This window comes from Camelus bactrianus, chromosome 8 (assembly GCF_048773025.1).
Source record: "Camelus bactrianus isolate YW-2024 breed Bactrian camel chromosome 8, ASM4877302v1, whole genome shotgun sequence".
NCBI classification, from domain to species: Eukaryota; Metazoa; Chordata; class Mammalia; order Artiodactyla; family Camelidae; genus Camelus; species Camelus bactrianus.
In genome coordinates this window covers 14,013,111-14,034,791 of record NC_133546.1, presented here as the reverse complement: position 1 = coordinate 14,034,791, position 21,681 = coordinate 14,013,111, and the positions used below count along the sequence as shown (strand labels likewise).

At 39.8% G+C, this 21,681-nt stretch overlaps 1 protein-coding gene across 5 annotated transcripts in view; it reads left to right on the top strand.

Moving 5' to 3' along the window:
• The window catches only part of PLEKHG1 (pleckstrin homology and RhoGEF domain containing G1), a 213,731-nt gene that overhangs the window by 160,432 nt on the left and 31,618 nt on the right, over positions 1-21,681 (top strand). For all 5 annotated transcript variants that reach the window (XM_074368160.1, XM_074368161.1, XM_045524752.2 and 2 more), the window contains 2 exons: positions 11,778-11,847; positions 18,593-18,639. In XM_074368160.1, the coding sequence (XP_074224261.1) occupies positions 11,778-11,847; positions 18,593-18,639 (117 nt within the window). The remainder of the gene's footprint in view (positions 1-11,777; positions 11,848-18,592; positions 18,640-21,681) is intronic.

The following is a 21,681-nucleotide window of genomic DNA, read 5'->3' as shown; positions in this document are numbered from 1 at the left end:
CTTTGCCAGCCCTAACATCCGTGTGAGTCCCCAACTCCTAGCGCAAGCCTGGCCTCTGGGAGACGTGTGTTAAATTACATCAATTCATCCTGTAATTTTGAAAGCCTAGGATAGAACAGTGTCAGTGTTGCAATATCTCTTTCATTTGACCCAGCAGACTTTGAAAGCCAATTTGCATGTTCTAAGACTGTGGTTCTCATCCCGGGCTACACCCTGGAGTCACCTGGGAAGCATTGCTTTGCTTTTTTAATATGATGACTCCTACCCCCAGAAGTTCTGATTAGTTGGTGTGAGGTGGGGCTCAGATGTTGGTGATGGTTGAAAAATGCTGTCTAGATAAAATAAGTACAATAATGAGAAAATAGAGAAAGGGCATAACAAATTGGATTAGGGGATTTAGAGCCTGCGTGTTCATTGGTGACGTGCTGGTGTTAGAGCAGGCTTCCCTTTGGTGGTCACTGAGGGTAAAATCCTGGAGCCCCGTGGCTCTGTAACCGGGAAGGGGGCAAGGCCTAGATGCTGGAAGGCTCTGGCCTGAGCCTTTTGCTGTTGGCTGTACGTGATTGTAATGACTGTCTAGCTTACTTCATGCCAGAGGCCCGAGAGCTTTATGTGCATGATTACTTTGTATAAGTCTGGGCTTCTCAGATTCCAAACCCCAGGCATTTGGCCACGTCCCCTCCTGCCAGAGGAGAGCCCTGCTTCGCTGGTCATGGTCTATGATATTGTGACTTAGTCCAGGAAGGGTTTTCTACTCCCTGGAGTTTACATCTTCAGATGTCGCTTAATTTAAATAAAGACAAGAATGAAGTATCCCCCAAGGTCAACTAGAAGGGGCCTTGGCAGTGGAGCCCAGTCTGGAAAAGCTGGGAGACTGAGAAGACCTTCACATGCCTGCGTCGGCTCTCTGCATCGTTGCTTTTTTCTCTATGGTGTCTGTGAACCAGGAAGTCGGATGTGCTGAAAGTAAACCTGAGTCAGGGCAATGATGATACAGGAAGCATCAGTGCAGTGACACAGTTCTGTGTGAGCGTGTTCATACCTCTCCCTTTAGTTGATCACATTTCTGTGTCTCCTGCACGTGCATTCTCTCATTTAATCCTCCCAACAGCTCTCTGCGGTAGCTAGAACACATAGTGTATACACATCTTATAGACCGAGGACTCAGTGTAGAGGGTAGAAAGTCCTTTGCTCAAGGACATAAAGTTAGAAATCCAACATGGCCTATTTTGAATACCTGGTTTTGTCAAATCTCAATTGGGTTTTTTTTTTAAATAATTTTCAAGAATATCTGCCTGTTTCACTTTTACAGTTGAATTGTCTACACTATTTTCTCCCTATTCACTTTCATTTGCTTTCTCTTAAATCTGGAGTCTAAATTTCAAGGTTGAATATCTTTGATATTATATTTGGTTAAATAAGAGTACTAATATGACATTTTATGTTAATGCCTCTTATGAATCCTCTAGTCTATACCCTACATCAGTTGATTTCAAAGATACAACTATCTGGCAAGTCTGTGGTTAAGATTTAGCTCGTAACTTTAAAGTTTTTATTATTAGTTCAGATCCAGGTTTTCCAACAGAATATGATACTATTGTGACCAACTAAGTAAGATTTAAATCTCTAAAGTTAAAGAGGGCAAAAAGAAAATGGCCTTATGCTGGCCTGAAAAATTCAGCTTGATCAAATTTTTGTTTTTCAGGAAATATTTCCAAAACACAGGAAAGCACAGAGTAATATGACAAACACCCACGAACCACCCCCCAGGCTGTCAAAGCCTTCTCTGTGCCGTATTTGCTGTAGAAATTCTTTAAAGCGTAAAGGCGTTACAAACAATGCCGAGTCCCCTGATATACGCCTCCCAGGGGCATCCCACTCTGTGGAGAACGGCACGGTGATGTGCTGCTACCCAGTTCTCCGGGGTGAGGACAACGGAGGGGGAATCCGGGATTTATAGTGTTTGCCAATTTCTATGGTGTAAACATTCCCATCACAGCAGATTACAAGCTACTAACAAGACATCCCTGGACAAGGAATTAGGAAGAGATGTGCAGAACTGGCTCAGGCAAGTCAGTGTAATCTGGCTCAAAATACTTACTGCACCTGTACCTGCTACCCCAGACTTAGTATTTCATTCCCAAGTGGGATTTTTTTTGCCATGACTATATATGTAAGTATTTATTTAAATTACGTGGCATGTTTTAACTTATCTCAAACATAGCATAAATTGTGTCAACCTTTTACAAATTTTTTTTCAGTCAACGTTGCTTTTGAGATTTATAGCTCTACTTCGTTTATTTTAACTACAACATTATATTCCACTGGGGGCTACATTACCTGGCATTTTACTGATTGCAGTACGAGTGAGCCCTTTTCTCTTGTTTTTTGGCCCTTTTTGATTTCTTCTGTGAATTTCTGGTTCATATCCATTGCCCATTTCTCTGTCAGGGTGTTTCTTTTTCTTAGTGTTGTATAGGAGGAGTTCTTGGTGAATTCTGCCTGGAGATCTTTGTGGGTTATGTGAGTTGCAATCGTCTCCTAGTATGAGACTTGTCTTTTAACTTTAATTATGGTTTCTTTGAAAAGAAGTTGTAAACTTCATAAGTTTGACTACACTAAGTAAATGTAATTTTTATGGTATGTAGATTTTGTTTAAAAAATTATCTCCTACTCTCAGTTCATAAATATACTCTTATTTTTTTTCCCCTAAAAGTCAACATTTTGCTTTTCATGTAATCTAACTAAAACTGATGGAAGTATGGTATGTGGTAGGAAATCCAAATTCTTATTTTCATTTGGCTAGCCGACGGTCCCATCAGCACTGGTTGCAAAGTACATCCTTTCCATGCTGATTTATAGTTCCACATTTCTCCCATGTGAAGTTTAGCCATGTACACTGGCCTGTTTCTGGGCTCTGTGTTTTGTATCTCTGTTCTCTTTGTCCATCCTTTACTCTATACCATATTGTCTTAAATGTTAAACCCACATTGCTCTTCTTCAACATTATCTTAGCATTTCTTGACTCTTTGCTCTAAGTGATTCATTTTCTGCATTAGTTCCTCCAGTCCCATGAAGAACTCTGTTGGGACTTTAATTGGAATTACACTTAATTTATAGATTACTTTTGGCAGAATTGACATCATTGAGTCATCCATGCATAAATATATCTCATCAATCAAGCCTTTTTTTAAAAGTCCTGTAATAATGTTTTATAATTTCACCATCACATTCCTATATGTAACTTTTAAAAACTTGTTCTTTTTGATGTTATTTTGACTAGATTATTTTTTTCCATTTTTGAATCAGCCATTATTGTCATATAGGAATGCTTTTGGGTTTACTACATTTAACTAACTTTTAAACTGTGCCGTTTTCTATTTTTAAATCAGCCATTATTGTCATATAGGAATGCTTTTGCATTTTATATGTTAATACTACATTTAACTAACTTTTAAACTGTACCATTAGTTCTTATAATGGTTTATAGGTACTTTTAGGATTTTCTGTGCTATCTGAAAACAAGAATTTTTTGTCTTCCTTTACATTTCTTCTACCCCCTATGTTTTTTTCTTGTCTTACTGCTCTGGGTAAGTCTTCACATTCAGTGTTGATTAGATGTTTGGGTTCTTGTCTTCTATCTGACATTAGCAGGAATGCTTTCAATATTTCACCATTAAGCATGATGTTTGTTCTAAGACTTAGACACTTGTTTCTATTTTGCTAAGATCGTAGTGTGAATGAATATTGGATTTCATTGAATGCTTAATCATCCTTTAAGAAAATTGGCACCTGACTTTTCTCCATTTATCATAATGTAGTAAATTATTTTAATAGGCCTTCTGATTTGAATCATATATACATTATAGAATAAACTCTGCCTGGACGTGACGTTTTATGTTTATGCACTGTGGACTTTGATTTGTTTGCATTTTTTTTTAAGGATTTTCCCTGCATGTTCATAAATGACAGTAGTGTATAACTTCTTTCCTTGTACTGTCTTTGTTCAGTGTTGGCGTATTACTAGACTTAAACTGTTATTTCACAAAGTCTTCCAACACAAAATGTTTTGGAATACAACTGAGATTTCATTTTTGTTTTCTTTTTTGTAGCTAAATCTTTCTCCTATAATCCCTATGGTAGACTAGAAATTTAAGACTCTGGTCTGGTGTCTGGAAGAAATTCCCAAATGGTCAGGAAACTGGGTCAGTCAGGAGAAACGACTTTCCCCATTTTAACTTGCCCCTAAAATCCCAAAGCCGTTTTTTATTGCCAACTAAAGAAAAAATGTCAGTTATTTTTACACAGCATCCCTCTTTCAGAATAGAGTTAATCTAAACTGTAATTTCACAAAGTGAAAGGCTGGAGAGTGAGGAAATAGAGACTGTTTCTCCATATTGAATTTCTGTTTTTAAATTATTTTTTAGCAAGTTGAAATCATCTAAGCTCTCTTCCTTGCTCAAAAGATGAGAGTAAATTTTCCTTTTTCCTGCAACTCTTTCTCTTTATTCAGTACACCTATGCTGTCAGTGCTGCATGTAAAACACTGGGCTGAGTCTAACAGCATAAAGATGAATGACATCATTGTGCAGCAGAGGCAGCAAGCCATATGGTCAAGGAATGAACAAAATGCTTCGAGAACTCTAAAGAGCGTGCAGTTAATTTGGTCTGAAAGCTTCACAGAGCAAGTAACTGATGTCTTAAGGCCAAAAAATTATTTAGGCCATGCTTTTTTTCTTCCCTGAAATGTAATTAAGAAAACAAATCATCAGATACATGTAACAATAAGGCAACAAAAGAGGGAGGCAGTTATCTTTTTCTTAGTGCATTTTCATATCACCAAGATGTCTTCCACCTCTGCAAATGGTAGAGGGTTTTTTTAACTGAAGCATAGTTGACTTACAATGTTGTATTAATTTCTGGTGTGTAGCACAGTGATTCAGTCATTCATATATATATATTCTTTTTGAGATTCTTTTCCATTATAGGTTATTACAAGTTATTGAATGTAGTTTCCTGTGCTATATGGTAGGATCTTGTTTCTTTTATATATAGTAGTTTGTATCTGCTAATTTACCCTAATTTATCCCTCCCCCACCTTTCCCATTTGGTAAGGAGAAGTTTGTTTTCTGTGACTGTGAGTCTCTGTTTTGTAAATAAGTCCATTTGTATCTTTTTTTTAAGATTCCATGTGTAAGTGATATCATATGGTATTTTTCTTTCCTTCACTTAGTATGATGATCTCTAGGTCCACCTTTGTTGCTGCAAATGGCATTATTTCATTCTTCTTTATGGCTGAGTAGTATTCCATTCTTTGTGTGTGTGTGCGTGTGTCTGTGTGTGTGTGTGTATACACCACATCTTCGTATCTAATCATCTGTTGATGGACATATGGCTTGTTTCCATGTCTAGGCTATTGTAAATAGTGCTGCTGTGAACATTGGGGTGCATGTGTCTTTCTGAATTAGAGTTTTCTTGGGATATATGCCCAGGAGTGAGATTGCTGGATCATATGGTAACTCTATTTTTAGTTTTTTAAGAAATCTCTGTACTATTTTCCATAGTGGCTTCACCAGTGACAGGAATATTTTGACCCACAGACTTTTTTTTAAGGTAACTTTTCCAAGTCAGTGCTAACATGGCAGTGAAATTAAGGGAGCACTTGGTAGTATAACCTCACTCCATTTTCTCTTCCCTTATGCACTTGTTGCTCTGTGGGTGCAACAAGTTAAAATGCCAGCTGACCTAGTTAGGTGGGTAGGAAAAGGAAGTGGTACTTAGAGTCTGTTGCAGACTGAAAGAGGAGAGTCCCCATTCCTGAATCTTGTTCAGTGTAAGGAAGTAGAATCTTCAAGGTCATATTATACTTCCTGACTGCAAGTTTACATCAGTGGTCAGAGAAAATCTTACATCAACTATGCTCTCTAAAAAAGAACAGTGTTTCCTCTGATTGCCCATCCAAACAAGGGACTTGAACTCAAGTAAGAAATATTTTCTTTTTCATAATCCTACTCAAAAAGGAGGAAATATTTGGAACAATTGCTCAGGGAAAAGGGAAAATACCCAAAACCTGAAGGTAGAGTGACTCTAATTTTAGCTTTGAGTACAAAACACAGCCTATGAGTCACTCTTTCCTGCTAATGTACTTGTAAAGTTGTTCATTAGTTACACTGATGCAATGAGAAACCTAGTCCCCACCCCTGTTAGGCTGTAAACCTGGAACGACAGTGTGTTTCTGGTCTTTATGGAGTACCTTCAGTGACTGACATCCCACATTCCATGGCCGCATCTGTGTTCCCATAGTACGTGGTGTCTTATTTTATCGTTAGTCATCTTCCGTATCTTCCACACTCCCTGTTGTTCACGAAAGTCTGGTCCTTTCTATACCTCACACAAGAACAGACCACGGTCATTCTGTCCTAGACTCACTACCAATTTCTTAAATGGCTTTCTCCTCCAACCCTCCCCAGACACAAACAGCACCTCCTCAGGAAATGTTCCGTGACTTTCAATACTCTTCCTCCCCACCCAGCCTCAGTCACACTCCATCACATTGTCCTCTTCATTTCCTTCCTAACACACAGTACAATATCACATTCTGTTGGGTTTATTTGGTTTAATCATTTCTTGTTTTTCACATAAACATTCTTATTAAGCAATATTGTACTATGGTGTGTGAGTTTCTATTGGTAAAAGAATGAAATTTCATTTAGTTTGTTTTATTAGAACAAGAACACTCAACATGAGATCTATCCTCTTAAATTTTTAAGTGTTCAGTGCATTACTGTTAACTTAGATCCAGTGTTGTCCAGCAGATCAGAACTTACTCATCTTATTTAGCTGAAACTTTATGCCTGTTAGTTAAAAGCTCCTACTTCCCAGCCCCTGGTAACCACCATTTTACTATCTGATTCTATGAGTTTGACTGTTTTAGATTTCTTGTATGAGTAGGATCATGCAGTATTTGTCCTTCTGTGACTGGTTTATTTCACTTAGCATGATGTCCTCAAGGTTCATCCATGTTGTCACAGAATTTTTTTTTAAGGCTAAATAATATTTCTGTGTGTGTGTGTGTGTGTGTGTGTGTGTGTGTAATCACATTTTCTTTAATTAGTCACCTTTATCCATTTGTAGGCATTTAGGTTGTATCCACATTTTGGCTATTGTGAGTACTTCTGCAGTGAACATGAGAGCACTAATATCTCTTCAAGATCCTGCTTTCAATTTTTTTGGATAAATACCCCAAGGTTGGATTGCTGGATCATATTGTAGCTCTATTTTTTATTTTTTTGAAGAACATCCATACTGCTTTCCATGGCGGCTGCACCATTTTGCATTCCCACCGTGTACAGAGTTCCAATTCCTCACATCCTTGCCGACTTTTATTGTCTTTTGTGTGATATTGTGTTATTTATTTCGTCCATTATTATCACTTATCACCCCTGATCAGAACATAAGCCCCATAGGACAGAGCCTCCATCCATGTTCTTTACGCCGTCACCTCAGCACCTATGACAGTGCCTGGAGCAGGAGGCTTTCAGTCATCACTGTGTTGAGTGGAGAGCAAACAAGGTGGTGGGCCAATCAGCCAGCTGTATCAGGATATGAGCTCGAAAGAAATCCAGCTACTTCCTCCTCACTCTTTCCACTTTTAGTGTGTTTATCCTATTGGAGAGAAAGTTTGTACCGGAAAGCTGGCCAGGTGTCACACAAGACCTCCCCAGGAGGCAGTCTCAGGTTGAAGAAACCATGATGCCGAGTCCAGCTCTCAGCTTTCTTGTGCTGATCAGAAGACCAGTCTTTCAATAGGTGTGTTTATAACAGAGTGTGGGGCTCGGATTCAAAAGCCCTGCTACTACCCCCAGCTATGGCCATTAAATATTAGCTGTGTGGCCTTAGCTAAGCCATCTCCCTTTTGTGAGCCATGTTTTCCTCACCATAAAATTAGGGGTTGGGAATGGGAAGGTATCTGAGCTCCCTCCCAGCTCTGTGGCTCCTGAGCAATGAATGCCAGTTTACAGTGAGCTGTGCTAGAACCTGGGTGGGTCCCCTGAGACACTTCCTCCTACCAGCAGGCAGGTCCACTCTGGAGAGGAAATCAAAGCTCAAAGGGAAGCCTGATGAGCATAACATTGAGAACACAGGGAGTTAAATATTATCAAGAAGTGTTTCTATCAAGTCTTGATAAGTAACATGATGGATTCTGCTCAAAATTCTTCTCTGCTCAGAAAGAGGATTTATATTGAAAGACTTGGATACAAAACCTGCACCCAGAGCACTCCATCCTCCACTCATGGAAAACACTGAGTTGTCCCAGAAATGTTGCTGCTCTAGCTGTTCTTTTTCTGAGACCTTTTCCTTTACGTCATCTAGTGTTTAGATCCCAGTGATCAGATTTCAACTGACCTTTTAATCACACTCATCTTTCTAGACATTGACACGAACGTCAGAAGTATACTTTCCAAACTAAAAATAACCTTACAAAGGGTATGTTTTCATAAGAAGATTAGGAAAGAATATCTGAAATGAATGGAGGCTGTCCTGCAATCATGCATTGGGGAAAGTTCTTTTCAAAGTGCAAGATAGATCCACCGAGTTTAATGAAATAGGATGTAGTGTAGTATGGTTTCAGACTCCAACAAACCTCTAAGAAACTACCACTTGTTGAGTTTCAGGGTATTGTCAGAAAGAGATCCACACTTATCTAAAAGACTATTAAAATACTCCTCCCTTTTCCAATGGCATATCTGCTGAATGCCAAGCAGAAATGAGCATCCACCTGTGTGCTATTAAGGTAGACAGTAGAAGTTTGCAAAAATGTAAAACAGTGCTACTCTTGTCACTAAATTTTGTTTTGTTTTATAAAATCTAATTATTTTTGACAAAAAGTTATAATATACAGGTATTAAATGTATAATTAAATCAACAGATCTTTTAAAAAATTATTCAGTCTTAATTTCTAATAGGAGTCGATGTAATCCACATAAAGAATTTTTAAGAGGTAAACAGGTTGTGACACCAAAAAGTTTGAGAACCATGGCCTCGAGTGAGGAACACCCTCTGAAAAACTCCACTTCTGTGCAGAGTCTGTGGTTTGCATTGTGATGTCTAAGCTTCAAAGAGGACAGGACAAATGCAGATTCCCAGACATTTGGGGAGAACCTCTAATGTGAATGACATAAGCCAAAAATATCAAGCAGAGAAAAGGTAGTTCAGCAGAAAGCAAAAAACAGGAAAGATAAGTCCAAAATAATTATCATCGTCATCATCGTCTCACCCATAAAATAAGAACAGAAACATAAGAAGCATCCAAAGGCCATGTTAAAAAAAAAATACCATACTTAAAAAATAAGATAGAAATGAAAAAATTCAATAGAAAGGGTGGGAAATAAAGGTGAAGTCTCTCAGAAAACAGAACTATAAACAAGAATAAGGAAAATAGGAGAGGAAGAATAAGGGTAGAGTGTCTAATCCAGTGGAGGGGAGGAACGTCAAAGCCCTAATTCAAGAACGGAGGTTCCGTTGCTTTTTGGTCCCAGGATCTGTACAAGCTTAAAAATTACCAAGTGCCCCCAAAGCATTTTTATGGTTTATGGTGTTTTGTTTACCGTGATAGGAATTAAAGCTGAGAAACTGTTCAGATGTCAATGTTCAACAATAACAGTAATAAACCCAGAAATTTCTAGAAAAATAAATTTACTACTCTTCTGGATAACATTTTTGTATGTGTTGGAATTATTCTATGTTTTTACAAATCTCTTTACTGTTTGACTTCCTGGAAGACAGCTGGATTCTCATGTCTGCTTCTGCTTTCCATCTGTGATATCACAGGTCACGGAGCCTCTGGAAAGGCCACTGTACTCTCACGAGAGAATAAAAGGAAAAAATCTAATAGTGTCAAAGCATTTCTATGAACATAGTGACCTCATGGACTTCCTGAAGGGATCTCAAGAATCTAGGGGTCATTCTGAGAATTGATGCTCAGGAACATTTGCCAAATATTGAAATGAGCTCCATGCATGAAAAAAGACCCACCTCTGAGCCAACCATCCAAGAATTTTAGAACTATGTGAACAAAGAGAAAACTCTAAAAGCTTCCAGAGCAGTAAAACAGGTCTCGTGGAGCCTGGATTATGGATCAGAATGATACTGGACTTCTCAGTAGTAGCATTAGGATTCATAAGGCAGCAGAGAGCTCCCTGAATACTCAGAGAAAATAACTTCCAACCAAGAATTCTATATCCACTGACAACATCAGCCAAGGGTGAAGGGGAGAACATTTTGAAACAGGAAGAGTCTCAGAAAATTTACCACCTATTACCCCTACTCAGAAAGCTGCTGGGGGGTAGGATCTCCCAAAGGAGGGGATATACCTTAATGGTACCCAAGAAACAAAGCATCCAACACAAGAGCTAGGGAAAGGGCATGTCAGGATGGTGTTGAGAGGACCCAGCTGGCCTGGAGAGCACCTTTCAGGTGGGAGTGGAAATACTGAGCTCTAGGACGAAGGTCACCAAGAAAGAGTGTGGCCAATAGATGATCTGATGTTGGAACACGGTGAGAAAAAGAGGGTTATGTATGCTTCTGGCACAAAGCTTGAAGGTAAATTGGTGGTGTGTACTTTGAAAACAAAGCAAAAAAAAAAAAAAAAAAAAAAAGAGGGCATTTTAACTCCAGGGAAAATATGGTTGGTTGTACAAGAAAGGGAATGAAGCAATGGTATACTCCGAGGCTCAGCTGAGAATAATATTTACATAGTCTTTAATCTAATTAAATCTCATAACAGAGCTTGTTGAGAAGATGGGAGGAAAGGAAGCTTGGGGAAATTAAGAAGTAAATATCTAGAACTGAAAAATAATGAAAATGCATTATCAGCATGTTTGGAAACGTGGATGAAGACTGAGAGTGTTTCTGGGGAGTGGCAGTCAAGACTAGGAAACAGAAAGCAAGAAACTTTGTATTTTTATCATAATTCCTATAGAACTGTTTCACTTTTTATTAAATAGGTAATACACAGCTAATTAAAATAAACACTTAACATGTTCAAGTACATATTAACCCGACTTATATGCAGGGCAGTTTGGAAATGCATTCACATTTAGACTGAGATGCCCTAGGACCCAGCAATCCCATTTATAGAATTTTATCCAACCATGGAGATTAGGTAAATGAATTATGCTACATCCACACAATGAAATATTGTGCAGTTAGTTACTTAAACTGATGAACCATTAAAAATAATAGATTTTCATCCACAGAAAGAGATTTCCTCCCCTGGCATATCTTTCCTTTAGAACACTATCTCCATTTATAATTTTATATTTGTCAGTGTGATTTTTTTCATTGAATGTCTGACTCTTCCAATGGATTTCAAGCCCCAAGAGTCTAGGAATCATACCTCATTTGGCTCACTGATGTGTTTGTTCTTGGTGCTTTGGACAGTGTCTAGTGCCTAGAAAGCTATTTGATGAATGAGTAAGTGTGTGTGAGCATGTGTGCGGACAATGACAAACATCTAGAAGACTTAGATGTTAGGTGGGGCTTATCTCGGCGGGAGAGTTGCAGGTCAGACCGGTGTTTATGTCCCTGCTTCACCATGAACTTGGGCAATTCCCTGATCTAAGCCTTGGATATAATGACAGTAGATGATCAGTTATTTAATTAAATATGGATTCACTGTAAATGTCATATAAATGTTTAAACTTCTAAGTTATATAACATGTCCCCAACCCTCAGACTATACTCTGATGCTTTCTGGCTCTTTTTTTTTTTTTTAGTGAACTTCTGCAAGACTTGGAAAACTGTGAAAATGATCCTGTGGCCATAGCAGAATGCTTTGTGTCCAAGGTAAGCAGGGTTCATCTCCCTGGGCCAACCAAGACAGAGACAGAGCACACATTGTTTTCATTTTAAAGTTAAAATGACTGCTGTGTTCCATCTTGGATGAAATTTGCCACTAATCGCTCTCACTCTGAGGTTTTTCTTCCCTCTCCCACTAGCAAGGGAAAAAAAATTCCGAAACGTACAAGGGAATCCTTTACAACATTATTTCCTTGACATGCTACCTACTGTATATAGAATCGTATCTTAACATGTCCCTTAAAAATTCAACAGCTTTTGTTTGGAAAACCTCTAGCTGAAATTGTTTTTGTAGCAGAGCTTGATGTGATTTTTTGCAGTTGTGGTTTCAGATGTACAAAGGTTGAAGTAAAGTTCATGATGGTGTTTTGGGGTCAACTGAGAGTTAGCACCTCATTTAGAGTCCCAGAGTCGAACATGAACTTGGAGATGTCCTCCCAGCCTGGCCGGGCTTCGGGGTTGCCCCACGGGGTCATTTCTGATGATCCAATGGGTTTGAATCCAAACACAACACTCTGGGTTCTACTCATGTGTGGCTCCTTAAAGGCAGTCGATGGACTTGTATATAAAACACGCCTGACTCTGTGGGTGGGCGTTAACATGCAAAATGTTTGTGCATATGCGCTTACACACACAATTCTTTTCACAAGTGGCCTGTGTCCTGGTGAATTCTGCTGAAGGGTAGGAATTTGGAAAAGAGAAGGAAAATGAAAGAGGGAGAAATGGGTAAAAAGATATGCTGAGTATATCAAAGAAACTGTGTTACAATAACCACAGCACGTAAACCACATAGAAGCTTTCGGAAACATTTGGGCTGTTACCGGTAACTGTAATCACCAGTTGATTAAAGACGGTCCAGCATATGCTTAGCTCTGGTTTAATTATTCACATAAAAGTTTGTTTATGTGCCCTGTTGCCAACTCCCAAATCTTATTTCTCATAATATTGCCAAGTTTCATTAGAAGACTGATTGCAGCACTGCACACTCTCACATGTGAGCCGGGAATCGCTGGAGGGATGTGGCTCTGGCTCGACCAGCTTTTCACTCAGCACCCTGAAATTTAGAAGATGTTACATTTTCTGAAACACAACCAGCTGCTCACCTCCGGGGAGGAATGGAAAATTGCTTTAATTGAGCGGCCGTTAATGAAGGAGGTAAAGCTGGCAGTCGACTTCTGCTTTTATCTGCGTCACTGAGGCTTATGCAGAGATTCGTCTTTGACCTTGCTTTTGTGGTGTGGTTAGGCTACAGAGATCCTTCCTGACAAGGGGAGAATACAGTACTTCTTACCTGCCGCCCATAAAAGAACAAGGAACCGCAGAAACTATTTTCGTGAGGAATAGAAATAAAGTTCCCTACGGGGCCAGCCAGGCTCTCTCCCAGCTGAGCGTGTGTCTGCTCTTAGGATTCTGGAAATACCTGGAATGGGTTTCCTTGGTTTCCTGCCTTCACACCACCCTCATTTCCATCCCCATCTTGACTGTCAGCCAGGGTGACCCTGGGTAACGTTCAGAAGGGAGACCAAGTTTGTCTTTACAGACTAGCCTTCCCTTAACCTCCTCCTCTCTGCTGATGCACGGCCCCCCTCCCAATGGAGCCTTTCTTCAGAGCCCAGGTGTTCACGCGTGCACGCACACACACACACACACACACACACACACACCACCCACTAATGGAAATTATCCTCTAGGAAGTACTGGTATCAGATATTGGTATCCCTGGAGTGCATTCAAGTCAATGTCACCTTACCCATATGCTATTTACAGAGTAAGCCTTTCTCATAGTGTCCTGTGAAAACTACTCAGGAATCAGAGAAAGAGAGAGAGAGAGAGAGAGAGAGAGTGTGTGTGTGTGTGTGTGTGTGTGTGTGTGTGTGTGTGTGTGTGTGTCTGTTAGAGGGGAGGGAGGAAGGGAGAGAGGTGGGGTGGGGAGAAATTGACCTTATAGCAGAAGAAACCCTAAAATCATACAGATTTCTTTGCTCTGGTTATTCATTCAAGAAACATTTGAGAGCCCCATGTGTTCAGTTGGTCAGCCCAGCACTGACTCGCATTTTGGCTCTTTCACAGTTAAGTGTCTCATTTTGTCATCATCTCTAATTACAATTTGAAAGAGTGGAATAACCAGAAGAAAATGTCTGTTTTATATAATTTTTTTTATCGTTGTCTTCTTTTTCCCTAAATACTTCTGAAAAGGGTTTGGGTATGAATATCATAAGTAATAGGCATTTAGGGATTAACTAGGAGTTACTGATTTTTTGTGTAAAGCCATTGTTTGAATTGTCCACAGAGCTTATAAATCTAAGATCAAATATGCATTTGATTCTATATTAAGACTATGCAGCTGATTTAAATCAAGCTCCTCTAATTTAAGATAGGAGTGGAGCCACGATGTCCCAAAATGCACAGAAATTTAAGTTCTGCAGAGGCCTTGAGGCTTTATCAGGGTAGGTGTGTGCAGGTCAGGTATATGATGTAATTTAGATATATTTTCAATGAGGCCATTGTGTTTAAGTTTGGTATTTCATGTGATCCTGAAGGTCCCTAAATTTGGGAAAACCATCCTGATAATTGTTCAATCCCAGGTTGAGTGGAGCGGGAGGCAGGAAAGAAGCAGAAACTGAGAGGTTACAGGAAAGCGAGAGAGAAGCTCCAGTCTAATGGTAACTTCCTAGAAGACCTCGGGCAAAGCACTTTGCCTTTCTTATCCATGGAACCACGGCTGGACACTCTGGTGCCTTCAGGAGCTTAAGAGGTGAACACAATGTGCGAATGGGCCCAGGTGGAGGCTCAGGCAGTCTAGGTACTTATGTCTTGGGGACGTAAGTGTTATGGGAAACCGTAGGCCCAGGGCCACTGGATCTTTTCTGGAGAAGCCAGAAATCAAGATATTTTTATAGTCTAATTTTTAGAATTTGGCAATTAATTTAGGGTTAAAAAAAAAAACTATGTTGAAAAATTTGGCAGCATAACTAGGTTGGCAAGGCCTTGGGAAAACAGACACTCTCGTAATTGTGAGAAAATAAAATAGACCCTGTGGAGGAGAATGTGGCTGTATCTAGCAAAATTACATCTGAGTTCACCTTTTATCCCTGCAATCCTATTTCCAGAAATTTATTCCAGAGGTATAATGACAAAGATTCAACAAGAGTGATGCTATTCTTTGTCATAATAATTGTTACAATTTATAAATCTATACAATATATAGAAATGTATACCTTATACATTAAATATTTATACATTAAATACATTAAATATACATTAAAATTTTAATATTTAAATTATTAAATATATAGGAATATATACTATATTAAATATATGTATAAGAATATATACAATATAGGGAAATTAAATATATGTATAGGAATTAAATATATGTATTTAAATATATGTATAGGAATATACAATTTGGGAAACAGCCCAAATGTCCATAAGCAGAAAGCTGGTTGAATAGACTATGGTATATCCACATAATGGAGTACTACTACAAGCATGAAAAGCAAATAAAGAACCTCTCTGTTTTATCAGAGAGAGGATGTGGGATGGGGTGTGTAGCACTGGTTCTCAGAACGCGGTCTCTGGACTGGGAACTTGTTATAAAGCAAAGATTCGGGCCCCACCCCAGACCTACTAAATCAGAAACTCTGGGGGTGCAATCCAGTAATCCATGTTTTAATAAGTCCTCTAGGTAACTCTGATACTCAAGCTTGTGAAGCACTGGCATAGCTTGTTTTTATTTATCTAGGAATGGTGGAGTTTATGCCTGTATTTAAATATGTATGTTTAAAAAAAAAAAAAGAAAAAAAAGGATAAGATTAAAGATTGATTCCTAATGGGGAAGGGAAGGAATAGACTAGAATGGAAGGACCAGAAGCCAGACTTCTTTGAATGTGCATTTCTTTGGAGAGCTGACTTTGAAACCATGTATCTATTTTACATAATTATAAAACAAAATTAAAATTTAAAACAGTCTCCAAAAATTGAGAGCAAAATGAAAAATGAACCTAATTGTGTATTCAGTTTATGGCATGACCACGCAGAGGGAATTCCAATCAATTAAAAAATAAGCTATGCGGGGAGGGTATAGCTCAGTGGTAGAGCGTGTGCTTAGCAAAGGGAGAACCATGCATTATTTTGAAAATTAAGGAAAAGAATGAAGCATTTATCCTGCCTTACCCATACAAACCACAAACTACAGGGTAATTAAAAGCTAATATAAGGCAGTTCCTTTAGGGGGAAGGTTCTGGCTAATAAATGAAGAAAAATAGTCAAGTTAGAAATATCACCATTTTGCAAGCTCTAATGAATTAACAGACCTAGATAATAATTACCAATGGTTATTAACATCACAGAAAGAGACAGCCAGACATTATATGCCTCCCAATGGAAGTACAATCCAACCTATGATGTACTTATGCCAAATTATGGAACCTAAATCTGAACAAGCCTCTCCTGAGCCACAAGGGGTGTGGCGGACAGGAGAACAGAGTAAGGGGAAGCCATAGGGATGTGATCAGCAAAACTGAGACTGTGGGAGACTCTGCAGGACCAACCATCTGGTTTCTTCAACTTAACTGCAAGGGGAAAATAGACAGAGGGGGAATTTATAGATTAGAAGAGGCTTGAGGTATCAACAACGTCAGGTTGCTGTGTGTGGATGTTATTCAGATTCCAAATCAACCAGCAAACTACAAAAAAAAGAAAAATTAAGAAAACATGAAATATGAGCAGTGATGAACTCTCATGACATTATGGAATTATTTAAATATGATAATGGCTTTGTGGCAATGCTTCTTTTTAGAAGTCTTCATACTAGAGATATATACTAAAATATTTACAAGGGAAATGATATGCCTAGAGTTTGTTGATGGGGAAGCAGGGGTGTGGATGGATAAGATAATGAGTTAATGATTACTGAGGCTGAGCCATGGGTACTTCAGGGACTCATTACACCATCCTCTCTACTTTTATGTATGCTTGAAACTTTCTATTAAAAAAAAAGTGTAGTCTAATCCTAGTTGAATTTAACAGAAAGGATTCTAACTAAAAATTCCTATTAAGTCAGAAGAAAAAACCCACAAAATACTAGTTACCAAAACAAAAGATTCTCTCTGGGAATCACATGTTAATCCAGCATGAAGTGGTCTAAAAAGTAAAAGGCAGTAAGAAGTCTGAAAAGCAAAATGTGAAAAACCGCCAAAATAATCTATGGCTCTTTTTCAGAATGTAATTCCATTTTCGAGTTTGCAAAAGCTAGGAATTCATTGGCCTTGAATTATTTATTCTGACAGTTTTATAATCAAAAGTTCAAGACCTAGCTTCTGTCGCCTCCCCTTCCATCTGCATCCCTCTTTCCCTTGGCAGCGCAGGAAAAAATTGTGAAAGACTTTGAAATCGACCAAAAAGGTGACTGGATTCCTTCCATAGAAAACTTAAGTATTTTGCAATCTACCCTTATAAATTATATGATTAGTGAGATCTGTGCACCATTCACTGTCTTTGAAGATTGTACAACTCTAAATTACAGGTAACTGGTAGAAATGTAGACATTTCTTGACCACAAGCATGAATATGAACCCCGTCCCACACAGGGGTGATTGATTTCTTCACCCACTCATCCCTGTAGAGAAAGGCAGTTTTGTATCTATTTGTAGAAGTATTTCAACAATCCCCACTGACCTAATTGTGATACTTTTATCCCTCCTTTGATCCAATTATAAGATCGTACTGCTTTCCTATTAATTAAAGGGTTAAATAAAATTTTTGACAGTGTCCATGATCTGCACAGAAGTCATGGTTTTACCTTTTTAAAAAATTATCCTTTAAGAGCAAGAAGCATTAAGACTTTCCAATAATTGTTCCTCTGACTAGACATCTGAAAGGCTAAGAGGTATGAAGGAACTTGAAATACAGTCACAGCAAAGGCAAGAACTCCACATTAGTTAGCAGAACACCTCCTGCTTTTGAGGCCTGGCTGCCCCTGGAGGTGCGTACAGATGAGTAGGTTTGCATCCTGCTCTCACGTAATTTTCAGCTTCATAGCAGAGAGAGGGGCTCAACAGACATGATGTGCCCGGGGAAGACATGGCCCCCATCCTGTGAGAACTCATAGCAGAGAGTGAAGGACAGATCCCCTGCACATGTCATTAACATTTGGCAAATGTGACAGGACAGGTTGGTACTGGGTGTGTGGGAGCCCGAAGTAGGAGCAGTTGGCTTAGCCTGAGAACTCAAGGAAGGCCTAAACCCAAGTTCAATGTCAAAGGGTGCCTAGTGGCTATCCAGCGGAAAAGGTGGAGAAAACAGTGGGCAGAGAAAACCGCACACACAGGGCTTGAACGTGTGCCCTGCACATGCTTCCAGCGTGTTCTGGCCACGTGACATTTACATGATCTTCTCCTGTTTCCCTCCCATACTGCATATCCACTGGAGGACCATGAGCACCTGGGGGCACAAACTATTTTCCTCATCTTACTGTCTGCCTTCAGATTCATCTAACACAGCTCAATAAGTGTTTATTGATCTCAAATGAGTTCAAGTGCATGTGGACTCTGGGTATCAATCAAGGTAGAGATAAAAAGTCAGAGATGATTGCCTCGGGGGCTCAGGAGACAGGCCAATGTGATTAGAGAGACTAATTTAAAGATACGAATGATACATCTTTTATTGTTTTCAATTGAATGTTGATGCCTCTGCTTTTTTGGCCTATAAAATCTCTTTTGTTTCCTTGCAGAGTGAAGAGTTCCACATTTACACCCAGTATTGCACTAACTACCCGAGGTATGCATTGCGAGTGTGCAGGCGTCCTTTTGCTCACCTCTCTACTGTTTTAAGTCGGCTGCTGCGGTACATGTACTGGTCAATCGTTATGTGCTGAGTACCGTGGGAAAGCTGCAAACCTGCTGAGAAAGGACTGCAGGGGTACCCAGATACTGGTCCCTTCAGTCCTGGGGACTCCCCAGCAGAGCCAGAGTAGGGAGAAATCATGAAAGACCTTGATGGAGACCAAAAAGATTGTTAGATGTCCTTCAGTGGAAAACTGAGTAAACCAGCTGTGTTTGGCTGTAAGTCTTATCTATCAATGATTTTGTGTGCGTGCTGTGTTTTTAAGAATATGGGATGCACTGCTAAGGAGTTTATATAATCTAGCCGGGGGTGAAATATATTACATTTTTCCCTGTATGTTTTAGGAACTACGTAAGTTGTATGGAGTATAGAGAAAGGAAAGATCATGATAAGCTTATGTGAGAAAAGAGGACCAGCATCCCGCCTGGATCTTTGCCTCTGTTTTGCTTGCACTGGGGGTGCTGGCAGGAGAGCCATCTGGGGAGTGGCCACTGACAATATAGTGACCATTTGAATAAGGGAATCAGCCTAAGAACGTGGGCCACACTGTAGGAATTTCTTTTTCCTGCAAAAGATATTTTATTGAGTATTTATTAATTTCCAAGTACTGTGCTCAATACTGTAAATACACAATATTGTTAAATTTAGTTTTCCCAGCAATTTAGAGATACTGAGGGATTAAAGAAAAGCAGAACACACAGACACACTGACAGTACAGTGCCTGGTGCCTCCCAGGCTCTGAACGACTGCTAGTTGATCATCATCCCACCCCATTCCCACTGCATGGATGAAATAACTGGGCCTCCAGTAGGTTTATTGATTCTACAAGGGTCACATAGCTAATAAGTGACTGAATCTGGCTAGGATTTGAACCAAGGTCAGTCCCACCTCAGACCTTGTGCCACTATATCCTTTTAAAGTTTCTGAAGCTTTGTGCCTCCCCCTGTCCCGTACCTTTCTACTGTCTGTTTTCCCACATGACTAGCAGGGCTCGAGTTTTTATGTTAGAAATGAACCAAGAAGAGAGCTCGGGAGACTGTATGTACCCGGTAGCCATTCTTAAAAGAGGCGTGTCCCAACGGATAAAGTGGGTGGTGGGATCCACCTAGAAGAGAAGCCAGCAGGCTGAGCCCTCGGGCCACTGTGGTAAGGAGAAACAAAGGACCATTCCTGCTTGGGAGTGGCGCTGGAGAACCAGAGTGGGTTAGAAGACATGAAGCCAGAGGCTCAGATCTGCTGATGGCAGAATACTTTCCACTGGAGGGTTTTCATCTCCTCTAAATTTTGGTTAGGATAGCCTGCTATGGTGATTTATTTGGTTGGTAACCAACCATGCTTGTCCTAGGTTTCCCTGAAAAAAACCAAACCAAAAACAAAAAACAAACAAAAAAAACCCCACATGCAGATTAGTGTATTTATCACCATATCCTCACCTGTAGTTTACACAGTTCCACTTAAGCAATATCCTCACCTGAAGTATTTGTTTCCATCTGTCTGCTGAAGATGTCAGGAAATTGTAGGACGCCCCAACTAAATCCGTGGTCCTTACATTAAAAGCCAACATTGCACCATACTCTTAATTCACAGAAGTCACAGAATCAGCCCTCAACTTCTCCATAAAACTTCCTCCTGAACAAAAGGAAAAAAAAAAATTCAACTCTGAAGAATCAGCAAAGTTCTGGACCTAGTTCTCAGGAGCTGAGATGCTGGACTGGCTTGCTTGGAGGATTATGCCTGTGTAAATTTCAATATAAACATGTCATTTGAAGAAATAACTTCTGAATTTGCAATTCTGGAAGTTTATATTAAGAAAATTTTTCTGACTTAGTAATAAGAATACAGAGTACAAAATAGAGGCAGCTTTTACATACTAAGCTGCTTCAGGGTCAGGGGACAGGCAGAGTCATTTGTGCAAGGACATTTTTGAGAGCCTGTCCTTCACGGAGCACAATTCCAAGCTTGGGGTGCATTGGCAGGAAACAGGAACTAGTGTCCCTTGCCTTCTAGCAGTTTATATTCTTTTGAGGGTCAGAATGAACCAAATGCGATTGTGGAATGGCCATTAGGGAAGAACAAATCAATAAATACAAGTTAACGTAGTAGGAACACAGCAACGTGTCATAGAAGCTAAAGGTGCATGACATAAAGGAGGAGTAAGTCCCAGAGAGGAGAGGATTCAGGACAGTTTCCTGGAGGACATTTTTTTATTTTGAGTCTGACTTTGAAGAAGGAAAAAACAAGTTAGCAGAGAGATGCTCCCCAGACACTCAGTGAAGCAGGTGCATTCGGCTCTTGCCCAGCTGTGTGGTTTTCACATTCATAGAAAGATTTTGTCTCGTCCGCTCACCTCCCATCAGTTTGCTCCCGAGACCTGAGGTTTCGTTTCCCCTGTCCTCACAAGCCGAGAGTGCCAGGTGTTCCAGCCCGTCTGACAACGCATCTTTCCCCTTCAGATCCAGGCTGGTGATATTAAATGTCACCTGCACACCTTGACAGATGTCCTCCTTCATACCAGTCACGCCCCAGTGACTTCGCAATGAAGAGGCACAAGCCATCCTTCTTGTCCCCAGGGAGGGGCACAGACTCGGTTAGGGCATTGTCCTCAGGTGTCTCCCAGTGGCCTGAATCTGGAGTTCAGTGTGCTCAGGATTTTTTACGGGTATCTTATCCTTGGGCAAGAACTCAAGACTTCAGATGATCAGAGGGCTAAGTGGGCAGCTAATTCTGACTCTAAAGAACCTTAGAAAAGTTCCAGGGTCACATAATGGAGAGTTTTGAAATCTCAACTTAAGGGGGAAATAAACCCATTTGAACAGATATTTCTCAAAGCCGACGAGCACAAGAGGGATTCTGATAGCTTAATTAGGGGACCTCCATGCCACTTCCTTCCAAGGAGTTTTATTCTGTTGTTTGGCTCTATCTGATTTTCTAAATTAGCCCTGAAAACATGTAACTGATTTGGAGAGAGAAGGGCTG